This window comes from Panulirus ornatus, chromosome 67 (genome assembly GCF_036320965.1).
Source record: "Panulirus ornatus isolate Po-2019 chromosome 67, ASM3632096v1, whole genome shotgun sequence".
In the NCBI taxonomy this organism is placed as follows: Eukaryota; Metazoa; Arthropoda; class Malacostraca; order Decapoda; family Palinuridae; genus Panulirus; species Panulirus ornatus.
Genome location: NC_092290.1, coordinates 7,398,002 through 7,414,419, shown reverse-complemented (window position 1 = coordinate 7,414,419; position 16,418 = coordinate 7,398,002). Strand labels below are relative to the sequence as shown.

Sequence of the window (16,418 nt, the reverse complement as noted above, 5' to 3'; positions counted from 1 at the left end):
ATTTATACTATTCGCCATTTCCCGCAATAGCGAGCTAGCGATATATATATATATATATATATATATATATATATATATATATATATATATATATATATATATATATATATATATATATATATATACCTCGCTATCGCGGGAAATAGCGAAGAGTATGAAATATATAAATATATATATATATATATATATATATATATATATATATATATATATATATATATATATCTTTCTTTTCTTTCAAACTATTCACCATTTCCCGCGTTAGCGAGGTAGCGTTAAGAACAGAGAACTGGGCCTTTGAGGGAATATCCTCACCTGGCCCCCTTCTCTGTTCCTTCTTTTGGAAAATTAAAAAAAAAAAAAAAAAAAAAAAGAGAAGGGAGGATTTCCAGCCCCCCGCTCCCTCCCCTTTTAGTCGCCTTCTACGACACGCAGGGAATACGTGGGAAGTATTCTTTCTCCCCTATATATATATTATATATATCTTTCTTTCAAACTATTCGCCATTTCCCGCGTTAGCGAGGTAGCGTTAAGAACAGAGGACTGGGCCTTTTTTGGAATATCCTCACCTGGCCCCCTTCTCTGTTCCTTCTTTTGGAAAATTAAAAAAAACGAGAGGGGAGGATTTCCAGCCCCCCCGCTCCCTCTCCTTTTAGTCGCCTTCTACGACACGCAGGGAATACGTGGGAAGTATTCTTAATCCCCTATCCCCTATATATATATACACACAATTTTTTGCTGAAACTAACTGCATTTCAGTGAAAAGTGTTGTCAAAATAAATAGTAAACAATTTGCCTTTGGAGCTTGGTGTTTCAGGCTCAGCAAACCTCAGTTTTTTAACGACTTTTATCTTAAATGAGTTTTATATGCCATAAAATATGGTGCTTTATTACCCTAATTTGTTGTTCCATTACCCTCAAAAACTTGGGTCGACCTATCACAAGGCATATCATAAATTAATGATTTCTTGGCTAAAAATCAAGGGTAGGCCTATACACAAGGTAGACTTATAGATGAATATTTATATTATGAATAAGTCTGTCATCAATGTTACATGTACACACCTACATTATACTAACCATTACAATCACACGCCTACTAACATAATATTGTAAGCAGGAGAAAATCAGGCTCTGGGCACAAAATCTTTCAGATGCAAGGCTGCAAGACCTACAACTACAAACCCAAACGGTCCATCAACCCTCTACCTGTACAACTGCCTTACCACCCTCCTACAATATTCATACTTCAATTCATTTTCAAGTCTTGAAAGCTGTTAACAAAATTAGGAGATAAAAGTGATGTATGAAGTAAAAACAAGTTTCAAGAACTGAGAGAGAAATAATAAAAAAAGTCATATCAAGGAAAAGCAGTATCATGAAGTGTTAACTATGAATCAGAAAATCATAAATTTTAAAAATTTTGTTATATAAACTCTATCCCCAGATGGAAAAGGAAAAGAAGGAAAAGAGTGCATTAGAGTTTCCAAGATGAAAAACTTTCTTTTTAAAATGGGACAGGTCAAAGCTGTTAGGAGACATATGATTCATAATGAGAAAAAGCATATGAGGTATGTTGGCTGAGAATGTTAAGGCCAGCTTCATATCTAAATTTTCAAGAGACAAGTAACAAGATCAGCAATCCCGAAAATGAGTACAAGATAGTTTCTGGCACATCAACTCTCCCAAACTGTAAAAGGAGTACATCCTTATATGCCTGCTGTCTACATCCTACTGTATCCATACTTATTGATGAGTGAACTATGTTTTCTTGTAAGTCACTGTCACAAGAAAAAAGGCCAATAAGTTCACTCTAAACATCAACATGCAAAGTACAATGCTAACCTTAATTGATGAGCAAGAATATGAGTAAACATTTATTCACAACTGTCAGTCACATAAATAACATAAGCACTACAAACATGAAAAGTGTACCAACATCCAAGTGAATACAAAGTCAACTCATTAAAGAAGACGTATTAATAAGTTTAGCCTTGACAAGAGTGAAGCCTATCTTCTCCAATACATTGGCAACGAAGAGACTGGTGGCATAAACAGTTAAATGAGGAAATGTGGCAGCATGATGTCATGGATAGGCCACAGGGGAATTGGTATGTGATTGTAGTAGTACTTCTGAGTATATCACACCACCATTCAAGGCCCACTATTTTCTGGCACACACTAAGCATGACAGGCATTTTTTGTTGCATATTTTCCTATCTTGCTAATGTCAGCCATATGGTTTTCATTACTTTATTGGGAATTAAGTGGATAATGGGCATGTGAGGGATTTTTTCAAGAAAGGTTAAGGCTGTTGCAGTTTGTATGAGAAAAGACACAAACTATCATGGACTTCCTTAGCAAAAAATTAAGAGTCAAACTCACCGGCATTTCCTCCCTGCCACATAATGACAGCCACAACTGAAAAGAGTAAAAAAGTTCCAAATAAGCATGGAAACGTTTATGGATATGTGAAAACAAACTAAACAACACTATCAAAAACATATGGATTATAATATTTTCCGAAAGTGTACAGTACCCGGTCAGTCTTAATAAACAACTGCACCATAAGTATAAGATGCATCACAAAATACATGAAGCTAATAAATCAGGATTTCCAAAGCTAGCATTCTAGGTAACTCTATAAATCACTGGTCATGCAAAAGGAAAGCAAGGATCATTATTTCATCTTGGCATAATTCTAATCTCCATACATCTCAGGGGAGCACTATCCTTTTAATGATAAGGGACAATAAAGCAAAACAAACCTGATGAGATTACTGATAGTAATTTACTTTGGTGCATAACAAAGTCATTAAATTATCTTCCATAAGTGCATCATGTGAAAGGAAGTGGTAATCATTGATGGGGGATAAACTGGCTACACTTTCAATAAATTTATTTTCCAAATAATTTTGTACGAGTTCATGTTAGAACTGTATGTCTCACTCATATCATTTCTGGTTTTTGGTCATGCTTTTCAGCTGTTCTGAAGCCAATGCAAAAGTTTTAGGAAGGGATGGGCAATCTAATCCTCCATGACAACCTTACCTCATACTAATTTTCTTCATGCTTCAGTATGTAAAATTTGGTAGGTTAGACAATCTTCAGATAATGCTTTGGTAGCAATAATGCCAACCATGTTCAGTTCCCAGTTTGCATACTCGTACACTTACTTCCTCAATCATACCAGTGATTTCTTATGGATTTACATGTGCACATTCTTACCAAAGCAGCATTCTGGATATCCTCTAGTTTTATAAGATGGTTGGCCATTTAGGATGTGACCAAAGATCAGGTGGCCATGCAGACTTATCCAGAGACCAATACTTTCTATCGTAGTAACACTCATTATCAAGTCTCAACAGAGGTCTCCATCAACTATTACCTATATCCAAGCAATTTTGTCCCAACTGTTTGTCTTTTTCAACTTCATCATGGTGTCTATGAATCTAAAAGTGTTAACATCAGTAGGTAGGTGGTCAAGGATGATGGATAATACCCTCTTCAGTCTACTTCTCAGACAGACCACTGGACATACTATGTTGGGTTCCTTGTAATTTCTTGCATTTAGGATACTAGACACTGCCAGTTTGGTTATGCTGGCTTGTTAACTTGACTAAATCATGATAATGTTCACTATGACACTTGATTGAAAAAAAGATCTTATTGTTGATGATTTGTTTTGTTTGGGATCTGAAATCTGCAAAGTGGCAGTTGGCAAAATTGTAAATTTGGCTGCTTCCCTTTCTTTAACATACATAATCAATTGTTGGATGGTTGCTGTTGCAATTCATTGATTGTAAGAGAAGTAAATTTTTTCCTTTTGTTGGTTGCCACAGTTAAATCTTCAGCAAATCTGGATCATACCAATGCACTCAAGAGTGGCATGCTTACTCTAACACATCTGGCATATCAGTCTAATTAATTCTTTTTATTTTGCCTTGATTCTAAGGAGTCAAAGTTAGCTCAACGGCATCAACCACAAGATCTCCTAGGAATGAAATCCCTATGGTTGGAAAGGAACTTCTGTACATATACTGACAGAAAGCACATTGTGAGACAACAATACTTTGGCTTTGAGCTTGTTGTACCTAATTGGTACATGAGTATGGTGCTTGGTCTAGGGTCACTGGAGGGTTTCACCGAGGAAGAAGTGGTGTAGTTACACTTCTGTAGCTTTGGGCTACTGAATTCTTCCTCAGCAGCCTGTGGCTCCTTAAGAAGTAGAATCTATTATTTTTCCTGTCTTCATCTTTGAATACTGAGAGATGTTGGACTGAATCTCTGACGCCCTCTTCAACCTCATCAATTGAATATTAATGTTTTTGTCACTGCAAATATTTAAATTTCAAAGGAAGAGGCCATTTATGAAGCATTATCTTTTAAGTTAGTGAAAGCTTTGCGGAAGATGAAAGCCGGCAAGGCAGCAGGTTTGGATGGTATTGCAGTGGAATTTATTAAAAAAGGGGGTGACTGTATTGTTGACTGGTTGGTAAGGTTATTTAATGTATGTATGACTCATGGTGAGGTGCCTGAGGATTGGCGGAATGCGTGCATAGTGCCATTGTACAAAGGCAAAGGGGATAAGAGTGAGTGCTCAAATTACAGAGGTATAAATTTGTTGAGTATTCCTGGTAAATTATATGGGAGGGTATTGATTGAGAGGGTGAAGGCATGTACAGAGCATCAGATTGGGGAAGAGCAGTGTGGTTTCAGAAGTGGTAGAGGATGTGTGGATCAGGTGTTTGCTTTGAAGAATGTATGTGAGAAATACTTAGAAAAGCAAATGGATTTGTATGTAGCATTTATGGATCTGGAGAAGGCATATGATAGAGTTGATAGAGATGCTCTGTGGAAGGTATTAAGAATATATGGTGTGGGAGGAAAGTTGTTAGAAGCAGTGAAAAGTTTTTATCGAGGATGTAAGGCATGTGTACGTGTAGGAAGAGAGGAAAGTGATTGGTTCTCAGTGAATGTAGGTTTGCGGCAGGGGTGTGTGATGTCTCCATGGTTGTTTAATTTGTTTATGGATGGGGTTGTTAGGGAGGTAAATGCAAGAGTTTTGGAAAGAGGGGCAAGTATGAAGTCTGTTGGGGATGAGAGAGCTTGGGAAGTGAGTCAGTTGTTGTTCGCTGATGATACAGCGCTGGTGGCTGATTCATGTGAGAAACTGCAGAAGCTGGTGACTGAGTTTGGAAAAGTGTGTGGAAGAAGAAAGTTAAGAGTGAATGTGAATAAGAGCAAGGTTATTAGGTACAGTAGGGGTGAGGGTCAAGTCAATTGGGAGGTGAGTTTGAATGGAGAAAAACTGGAGGAAGTGAAGTGTTTTAGATATCTGGGAGTGGATCTGGCAGCGGATGGAACCATGGAAGCGGAAGTGGATCATAGGGTGGGGGAGGGGGCGAAAATCCTGGGGGCCTTGAAGAATGTGTGGAAGTCGAGAACATTATCTCGGAAAGCAAAAATGGGTATGTTTGAAGGAATAGTGGTTCCAACAATGTTGTATGGTTGCGAGGCGTGGGCTATGGATAGAGTTGTGCGCAGGAGGATGGATGTGCTGGAAATGAGATGTTTGAGGACAATGTGTGGTGTGAGGTGGTTTGATCGAGTGAGTAACGTAAGGGTAAGAGAGATGTGTGGAAATAGAAAGGGCGTGGTTGAGAGAGCAGAAGAGGGTGTTTTGAAGTGGTTTGGGCACATGGAGAGGATGAGTGAGGAAAGATTGACCAAGAGGATATATGTGTCGGAGGTGGAGGGAACAAGGAGAAGAGGGAGACCAAATTGGAGGTGGAAAGATGGAGTGAAAAAGATTTTGTGTGATCGGGGCCTGAACATGCAGGAGGGTGAAAGGAGGGCAAGGAATAGAGTGAATTGGAGCGATGTGGTATACCGGGGTTGACGTGCTGTCAGTGGATTGAAGCAGGGCATGTGAAGCGTCTGGGGTAAGCCATGGAAAGCTGTGTAGGTATGTATATTTGCGTGTGTGGACGTATGTATATACATGTGTATGGGGGGGGGGTTGGGCCATTTCTTTCGTCTGTTTCCTTGCGCTACCTCGCAAACACGGGAGACAGCGACAAAGTAAAATAAATAATAAATAAATATCTTTTAAGTTGGTCTGGTCACATCATACATAAGATTTCTAAAGATAGACTGGTAGTCATTTACACTGTTTATTCCAATAGGTTCTACGCTGAGGATATAAGGTCTCCAAGCAAATGACAAAATTTTGTTTGGCAAGATTCTTATATGTATACGTCTCTGGAAGAAAAGTCATGGCATTTTTTGTAACTTGCTCAAGAAGTCTGGTAACCCTCAGCAAGTTTTAGAGCTGGTCTTGTGTGACAGGATTAGTCAGAGGCATGTCATCTTGGCAACTTCATTAAGGTCACCATGAGCACCAGTCTATAACTTGAAGGAATCTCACTCAAGAGGGAAAATATATTAAGACTTGAGTTCAACATAAGGTAGTTCTGGTCTGGAAAACTTGACAGTTCTGAGGTTTAGTGATTGATTATCACTAGCGTTATGTTATTCAAATTTTATTTGAAGCTATCTATTGCTTTAGTGGTATCCTTCTATATCAAATGAATTTTAGATGGTTCTAAGTCTTCTTCAGATCTATTCTCCAGTCCATGAGTTTCATCAGTCAGAACAATCAGATTGTTCCATTTCCTTCGGAGGATTTAGATCACCCTTTCTAATTTCAATTTGTCAACATAGTCAGCTGATGGTATTCCTTGACAACCATTTATGGTGTGGCTGATGTGGCACTTTATAGCTGTCACACTCTTTACTTATGGTGTTCTCTTTTTGCTCTGATGGTGTCATTTCAGCCTTTTAAATCAAGTGACTTAAGCACTCATATGATAATCAGTAAAAATAGCAAAGCAAAGAAATATGTAAGAGGAAGATACAGTTTTCAAATATACCCTCTCTGTGAACAGATGAGTGTTTCAATTTGTGGCCATATGAAAGCCCTTTTTTCTCCAGATTTTGTACAATTCTTGTTGCATACCAAATACTCCTCAGTTACAATTAGCTTTGAGTTGCAGCCATCACAGAAGTCATTTCTATCTAAAATGATAATGCCAATCATGTTTTTCTCCAAAAGCCTAAATATGAGGCGAGGCAAAAAATCAAGCAATTTTACCCATCAATAAATTTACAATTATGTCTGCATGAATGAAAGCATTCAATAATAATCTTGACTCTCATCCAGCAGTATTGGTTACAGTGTCCATCTTCATGTGCATATTAGAAAAATTTCTTTGTGAAATGAAAGACTGACAAAAAAATTCTCCGAGTTATTTTACTTAGCTTTGCGTTGGCCTGGTCCACTGCTGAATGAAGAATGGTTCAAGGTTGGGGTGTGCTTGACATGATTGACATCTCCTGATAAAAGGTGAGGATGGGGAGAGTTTGTTTTTTTTTCTATTTGACTTGGTTTCACAGTCTACTCTTATTTCATATACAGGCACAGAATTGGTGGTGTAAAATATGAATATATTTTGAAGTAATATATACTATTGATGCTAACAATGAGACACAAGCTAGATTGGCAGGCAAATGTGGGGATGGTATTGAACTTTTTTCTTCTGCTGACCTTGGTTTCATGCTCTACTCTTATTTCATACACGACATGGTATTGAAGAATAACAGGAATATATCTAGAAATACTAAATAATGCTTGCTAAAATTGGGTGCGAGGGAGATTGGCCTACACGTGAGGTGAATACAGTTTTTTCTATGGAAATAATCTTGCTCTTTACCTATGACTTATGCCATGAATTATATTAAGTGAAAACGAGGCATAGTTACTAGGTAATTTCTTGAACATAAATAAAGGCCAAGCCTGGGGGTGGCATGGTTGGCCTCCCTGCTCACTCACCAGGTCACTTATTTTACATATCTTTTTTTTCACTTCCCTCTCTAATTCATTTCATAAGTGTTTCTTCTCATCACTTCAGTCATCTAATAATCTATAGACTTTCTATGAAGTCATGAGGCCTAATATGTATAAGCTGGGGTGAGGAGGGAAGATGAATGTTAAGGAGTCTAAATTATATATGCAATGAATATCATGTGAGCTTTGTTCATGTATTTGAATATTAACCACCTTTTTCCATTTTCTGTTCTCTTGTGTGAGAATTGAGTATTTCTATGCTAGCATTCTTTATTTTCTTATTCAACTTATTATCCCCACTTTGTATCCTCTCCAAATGCACAAAAAAACCTCAGTGTATTATGTTTCAGCCACTCTACAATTCATTCCCTTTGCATTCCCTGTCTTACCAAAGTCTGTCATACACCCCATCTCTACTTTCTTGATTCCACATAATCATACCATGCGCTCCTCTCTATTAACTCATTTTCACAGCATGGATTCTTGAACTTGCAACTAATCCCATGTCCATGTTTCAGCAGCAGAGTTCAGGGTCAGATGGACACTGCTGTCCTTTAAATCTTTCTCCACTTCCATACTCACACATCTACCCTTTCTCACTCTGTTAAGAGACTTAATGACTCTTTAACCCTGTAATGCTCTCTCCCTTATTTCTCCTACCTATACTACTGTTGCTCATGAGAAAATAATCATGGCACTTGTGCAACACTTCTAGCTCTTGGAAGCAGACTTAGTGATGTTGATTAAAAGAGACTTCTAGGACAGAAAAGAGCATCTGGTTGCACCCAATATGTTTATGTTACTGCAACACTGAACTGTTGTATTTTGCAACTGAAGTAGGAAATAAATGATTGATTCTTAGACTGAGATATAGGGAGAAATTGTGTTGTGGCACTATTATATTTAACAAGATTACTGCTTTCTCACACTGAAATGCTGTACAGGTCCAAAATGAGAAGGGAGGGTGAAGGGGAGGAAAAGGGAGGAAGAAGGGGAGGAAAACTGAGTTGAAATATGTAAAGTGGAGTCACCAGTGCAAGAGTGAACTGGAATAGATGGAGAAAAGAGAAAATTATTTACTAAGAAAAGAGAGAGAGAGCAGACAATAGGACAGAAACCTAAGGACAGGAAGGAGGAAGTCACTCCATTGATGACTATGGCAAAGGAATGGCAAGAGCAGAAACCATGTATCAAAGAATAGAAACAGAGAAACCAAAAGAAAGTCTAAAATGTAAAGACTTATGCCACATCCTCTCAAATGCTTTGAGTTGTTGAAGGCTATGAAAAATTTTGCCCCAAATTCATGAAAGAGAAGTGCCAGAGGTCACCAGTATACATAATGCTGCAGAATCTATACTGGGAATCTGAAAGAAGGTAATGGAATTATATAAGTATTGACAAAAAGATTATTTAGAAGGGTTTCAAAGACTTTGGAAACAGTATTAGTGAGAGCAATGGGTTGATAGCTGGAGGAGTCTGAGTGATCTATCTTAGGAAATGGCTGCACCAAGGAATGTATCCAAGCAGAAGGAAAGTGTGAGTTTCAGAGGTGAAACTGGCAAGCAAGGATTGGTGCTACCTCTGGACACACACTCCCTCAGAACTTGAGGAGGTATGCCATCTGAACCTTACACCTTGTCCACCTGGAACTGGGAGAGAACTTGAAAGACACTGAACGAGGAGAATGGCATAGGTTCAGTGGTGGATTCAACAACTGTTTACAGGTAAAATTACAAAAAATACACTTCTTTTTCAAGAAAGTGTCCCTTTATAATTAGGTAGGCCTGTAAATACTAATACTACTTTAAAACTAAATCCGATAGGCAAAATACTCACAGCTTAAAAAAAAAAAAAAATCCAACCAAAAATGTAACTGCACGTTAATAGTTTCCTAAGGTCTTGGACATCTGCGACTGAACCATGCTCCTTTCTTCTATAAATTCCTTTCTTCATTTCTCAACACTGGTGCCCGTCTTGTGACTTATGATAATTTGAAAATTCTTATGAATATGCTCTGTACTCTGATTCCAGAATTCTGATTTCTACTCCATGCCCTTTTCATATCTCTGCTTAGTTATGGTAAAATTTTCTCCTCAGCTCCTTTTTAATTTCTTCACTAACCTTATTCTTGAATTAAAGAATCATGTAACCAATTTTTTCAAGTTGGGGTATCATATCTGATGTTCTTTGCTACCTGGTTGCTGTGCATAAGTATACAATCAATGACTGGGGATGCATCAGGCCCTTTGATTCTACTGTGTTCAGTGACATGCTAGAACTGGGAATTATCCTCAACAAAAACTGAAACTCATTTCTCCATAATTCCCTTTCCTGTGTGAATATGTGTTTTGCCAATTTCTTTTGAGATAAAAATAGTCTCTTGCGTTTTTCCTTCTCTTCAGCATCTCAACTCTTTGAATTCTTCAGTCCGACTATTAGGTTATGAATGATCCTTTGCTTTTAATAAATCTATGGATATATTCTGATTATCACTTGCTGTTGCCAGTTCTTTGTCTTCTCCATTCTTATTTCACTGTACATGTTGTGCTTACCATATCTTCTCCAGAGGACACAAAAGGCCACAGACATGATGAGATCTCACATATGTGGTCCTAAAACTAACTTTCATACCTGTGGAAGGTGTCCAAGATCTTTCTTAGTTGGTGGATGAAGCTAGAAAATGGAAGCAGTTGATATGCCTGAAGGCAATATATCCCTGTATCTTTGGCATCTTCCACTGAAACAAACCTTTCTCTTTTCTGTTTTGCTCTCTCCATTTTTTTATCTGAGTATGTATGCACATAAATAATTATCTACTTGAACTGTATGGTGAGGGAGTTTTATGCCTATGAGTCCCCATCACTTAAACATTCTTTGCTATCATACAACCATCTAAAATCTTATGGTCTGCATTTACTATATTCTTGCTCAGCTGTAAAAGTATTTCTTTACATCTTTTTTAACAAGTTTCTTGCATTAATTAATTTCATGTTATGTCTTCTTCTTATTCAATCCCTACATCTCTCAGGGAATTGTTCCCTGTCTACATTGTCAAACTGATGCAAAAATTTTAAGACTATGGTCAAATAACCTCTCACTTGTCTCTCTTCCATAATGGGCAAATTCAAGGCCTCGAGCCTTTCCCTATAATTCAACTTTCTTATTCTGGTACCAAAATGTTGTTTTCCTCTGCATTTTCTCTGTTAGCTCTTTGTGCTTCTTTAGGTGAGGTGACCAAACTTGAGAAATATATTTAGTTTTGGGCTTATGTAGGATGTGAACAGCTTGCTGAATATTTCCTTTACTATGTACTTAAATATCATTCCAATATTTGCCAGCAAAAAGCTTGTCTCCCTCATTATTTTTCTAATGTGGGACTCTGGCAACAGGTTAGGGGCAATGCTGCCTTGCAAGTCCCTCTCACAAGCAGATTTGTGAAGCTTAGTTACTACTAGATAATATTCAAGTTAAGGCATTCTGTGGGGTTCCAACCTCATATCTTTATATTTGAAAATATTCAGGTTGAATCTCATAAACCATGCATCAGAGCAACTTTACAGTCTGTCTAGGTACCTTTTAAAGGTGATGCAATCCTTTCTGCTTTTTACTTCCTCATAATCTTTGTGTCGTCTGCAAACCCATTTAGGTAGGAGTCCATACCCTTTAGTAAGTAATTCACATACATCTGGAAAAGTCCTAGTGCAGAACACTCCAGCATTCCACTACTGACCTCCACCCATTTCAAGACGGCTCACTTGACACCTGTTATTTGTTCCCCCCACTGAGATAATCAATCCATCAAAGCAGTCTCCCCTTATTCTTGCCTGGTAATTCATCTTAATTACTCTCCTATGCATTCAGTGTCATGTGCTTTCTAGCAGTCCAAATATAAAGAATCCACAGAGCCTTCTCTTTTGGCTAAGATATAGTTCACTGTCATAGAAATCGAAGGGTCATTACAAAAGACCTTCTTTCCTTAAAATCTCCTCTGCACGGTCTTCCTTTTCCTTTCCGATTATCATTTCCAGTACCTTACAGACACAGATCAGTCCGTTTCACTGCTTCTTCCTCATCTCCTTTACTTTAAACAGGTATAATGTCTGCCCTTTTCCAATGTGCTTTTCTCTAGCAACATCTTAAGACAGTATTTCAGGTGGTTAATAAAGGGTATCTGCACACATCTTTAACACAAGGTGAAATTTCATCTGAAACATGAGTCAAGTAAGGGTCAACACTATCAACTATTCAGTTAGTTTTTCTCAATAATTCATTGCTCCTTAAGGCCTCTTCCTCCCCTGTTTCATCTCACTGGTGTTGGGGCTATACAGTAGTGTCTTCAGTGTAACAACATTTTTGAACTTGTCATTCATTTCCTCACTTATCCTTATATCATTCTTTATGTCTCTCTTCTCTGAATCTCTTAGCCTGATTAGCTGCTCTTTAACTGATAATTTACTTCTGATGAATTTGTAAACAAGTCTTGGATTGTCTCCTGCCTTGTCCACAATATCATTTTCAAAGTTTCTTTGCTCCTCCTGATATACGCAATACTTACTCTCTTACACCTTACAAATGCTGACTGGTATGAATGATGCCTATATCATTAACACAGCAAATCTTGAATCTCCTTTGCTGTTTGACATCTTTAACTGAACCATTACTCCCACTTTCTTTACCTTCTCTTTAGCATTTTTAAAGGTGCTCATGTTTCTACTCCTTTACAACCTTTCCCGTGGTTCCTGACAACTGAACTCCATTTGCCAATTTAAGTTACGATAGAAATTTCTGTGCAGTTTGCACGACTGCATTTCCTTTTTGAATCTTGTTTGTTTCATTTTCCACAAAATAAAACTTCAGCACTGCAAGATCCCTTTTTTCAAGTGGTGGATCATATATTGTATGATATTCTCAGTATCGATCTTTTGTGATAAAATAAGATCTAGTAATAATAATGAAAAAACTCCTCTCATCCTACTATGTCCACTGACAAGCTAATCCATAAAAGTTTCCAATATATGCTCTGTAAACTTGCCTCCATAACTCTATCACCATAAGAATCCAAAGACTCCTAGTCTGTCTCTTTAAAACTGACATCTCCCATAACTAGTATTCTATTGTCCCTGATTAGAACAAGTTGCATCGCTTCATTTACCATCCTGATTGTTCCTTTACTATCATCACTGTATATATGTTCTGTACCATCAAAATTCTTTGAAGGATATTATAATGACATCAATATGCACTTCTTTCCGTCTTCCACAATATCCCAAAACTTAAGACTATCTCTTATTAGGGGAACCAATCTTTCTCCTCTATCCTCTCATTCCCTCCTTGCTACCATATACCCCCCTCTGAACATAACAGATAACACTCTCTCTCTCTTTAGCTTTGTTTTCATAATGCCAACAGTATAAGGTTCACCTTTCCCTTATGCAATCCTTAAAGTTCAGCTCTTCATCATTAATTCATCTGCATCAGTATACTTTTCAGCATTTTCAATCACATTACTATCATCTACCATTCCTGACCTATCATCAGTGCTGCTCCACCCTCAAGTCATTTGGATTCTCCCATCATTTACCTTCAAACTATGTCCTTTACTTTTCTCCCTCTCTTCCCTTGGTCTATCACATTTGATTATTACCCCACTAAATTCTACCTTATCCTACCAAATATAACCAACACTGGTTGTCCCTTGTGTTTCAGTTACCATTGATTTTTCTATTTTTCTCCTTTCATTTATCGCTGAAAATGAGTCAAGCAATTCTACAGTATCAAGAAATCCTTTCATGAACATTCCTTCATTCTTTTCCTGTTTACTTTAACTGATGTATGATATTCCAAGCCAAAAATAATCAATGATTTACATCTCTCAATTTCCTACTTTACCATTCTCTCTAATTTTGGTGCCTCCCACTTCTCAGCTTGATCCTTCATTGTTAAATCATTAACCTTTCTGATATTCTCTAAAATCTCCCTTTTATTTAACAAACACTGATCCTATATGCTCTGCACTTTTCTAAACCTTTCAACAACCAGGCCCTAAACGTCTTTAAGTTCTCAACCTTTAACAGTACACCTTACTCTTGCTTGGGCTTCATCTAATTTCCTGTGTACCTTTATCTGTATGTCCTAAGTCCCTATTCTCCAACCTTACTCTTTATGCTTTGTAGCTGTTGATCAATCCCTCAAAATTGACTCTAATCCACCATTATCAGTTTCTTGCGATAGGTTTCTGTATGTGTCACCATTATTTCCTCTTATTGAAGTCTAAAAAAAAAAAAAAAAAAAAATTAGTTTCAATGAATTCACCTTTTCCCTCAACTACTTTGAAACTATGCATACATGCATGTTCAAATCACAAGCACAGCACTTCAGACAGAATTAAGAAGGGTAAAGACGGTTAATGACAGGTGAAAGCAAAACAGCACAAAATAGCATTCTCTTAAATATAATAAACTAATGAACACAAGTAAATGGTTTTTTACTGTTGGTCAATGAGCATTACAACTCCAATATTGAGGGTGAAACTCAAAATACTAACTCTCAGGGTTTTCAAATGTGACAATGAATATCATCAAATTTATCCTCTTGGGATTATTATATGCTATTTGTGCATGTGAAGTATTTTTTCATTCATGTTCACCATTTCCCGCATTAGTGAAGAAGCACTATGAACAGAAGAAATGGCCTCATTCACTTACCATATATACTTGTGTATAGTTCGAGGTTTTAAGACCAAATTTTTAGGCAAAAATTTATGGGGTCAACCTATGCATGGGTAATAGTTTCTTTTGGTTGAAATCTTTGCATGATGGGAGGGCATTGCAATGATATTCTCTTCATACTGTGCTTAATGTAATATTCATGGAAATGTAATATTTTTGCTGAAATGACATATGTATTTCAGTGGATATTGGGATAAAATCATGACATAAACAATTGACTCGCTTTCTTTCATCGTTCAAAAGATGTTACCATAATTGCTCTTCGAAAGATTTGCAATTAAAAAGCTTGTATCACAATCTATCTATATTTCTGACACCTGTTCCATTCTGGAACTCCCTCAAGGGGGTGGCCACAGCAATAGAGTCTCCATAACTAGTGAACTCTAGTGCCATTTCTTAGCCATTGGTGCCTCACCCTTTAACAGGCCACTGGCAGAGGGCAAATCTAGCACAAGGGTTGTAGAAGCTCCTACCTAAAGTTCCTAACAAAAATACATAAACGACATTTTAGTGTAAAGTGCAATAATAATAAATGGTAAACAATTTGCCTTTGGCGCTCAGTGCTTTAGGCTCAGCGAACCTCAGTTTATAGGATGCAGAGTGTTGTTTAGTGAGGATTTTCTGAAATGAGATTTATATGCCATAAATTATGGTGCTTTATTACCCTAATTTGTTGTTCCATTACCCTCAAACACTTAGGTTGACCTATACACAAGGAATATCATAAATAAATGATTTCTTGGCCAAAAATTAAGGGTCGACCTATACCCGAGTAGACTTATAGACGAGTATATACGGTACATCACCTCTCTAACTCTCATATATACAATGAAAGCCCCCTATCCACAACCAGGCTCCACAGAACTTTGTGTGGTTTACCCTAGGGTGAGGTTTTATGTGAAAATTAATTTTGGTTTCACTGTGCATCACTGGCTTTCATATAGCTTGTGGCAGTACTTATCATATACCTGGCACACCAGCCTAACTTTGTATGAGTCCACCTAGAATACAGCAGCCTTATGGATGTAGTATGTGTGTCAGTGTTTGTGATCATTCTTAATGTGAGTTTAACACTATTAATAAAGTGTTGCACTGTGAAAACTGTTTACATACTATGAAATTAAAAATACTGGCAGCTAGCACTATAACATATACATCAGGTATATACATTCAAAAAGCAATGATGTTGTGAAGGTCACAAACTCATCACAAGAAGCAACAAAATAAAAATATTAAAGTCCTATCCATTTGGATACTGAGCAAAAAGTTATACTGGGACTAGTGTATGACCTTGATGCAGTGATGGATGGAAATGATCCTAAAACAAACTGACTGAAACACTAGTGTGGCAAATGAGGTGCACATTGTGACCCCACATTAGCGAATGAGACCCAGAGACCTGAGTGGAGCTTTTTCTGTATCAACAAATCCTTTTTTAGACTAATCCTTTTGATGTTTATGAACAATATAACTGAATAGTTGTATTTTCTATGAATTATCTATAAATCATAAATTTTCATTTAAATAAATCAATACATATATTTTGATTAAACATAAAAATGGAACCACAAAAGCAGAATTGAGTCATAATGTAGGCGAGGAGATGATGGTCCTGAAAGGACTGAGGAATGTGTGGAAAGGGACATTGTTATAAGGAAGGGCAAAAAAAGACATCTTTGAAGGAATAATACTCGCATCAATGTTGTATGGACGAGAGGCATGGGATATAGATGAGGATGTACAGAGGAGGGTGGATGCACTGGAAATGAAATGTTTTGAAG

The 16,418-nt window shown here is 37.3% G+C and overlaps 1 protein-coding gene across 9 annotated transcripts in view; it reads right to left on the bottom strand.

The window, feature by feature from the left end:
- dom (domino helicase) overlaps positions 1-16,418 on the bottom strand; it is a 115,121-nt gene that overhangs the window by 13,091 nt on the left and 85,612 nt on the right. For 8 of the 9 annotated variants that reach the window (XM_071658723.1, XM_071658726.1, XM_071658724.1 and 5 more), the window contains one exon: positions 2,386-2,421. The exons of the other annotated variant lie outside the window; for it this stretch is intronic. In XM_071658723.1, the coding sequence (XP_071514824.1) occupies positions 2,386-2,421 (36 nt within the window). The remainder of the gene's footprint in view (positions 1-2,385; positions 2,422-16,418) is intronic. 9 annotated transcript variants of the gene reach the window in all.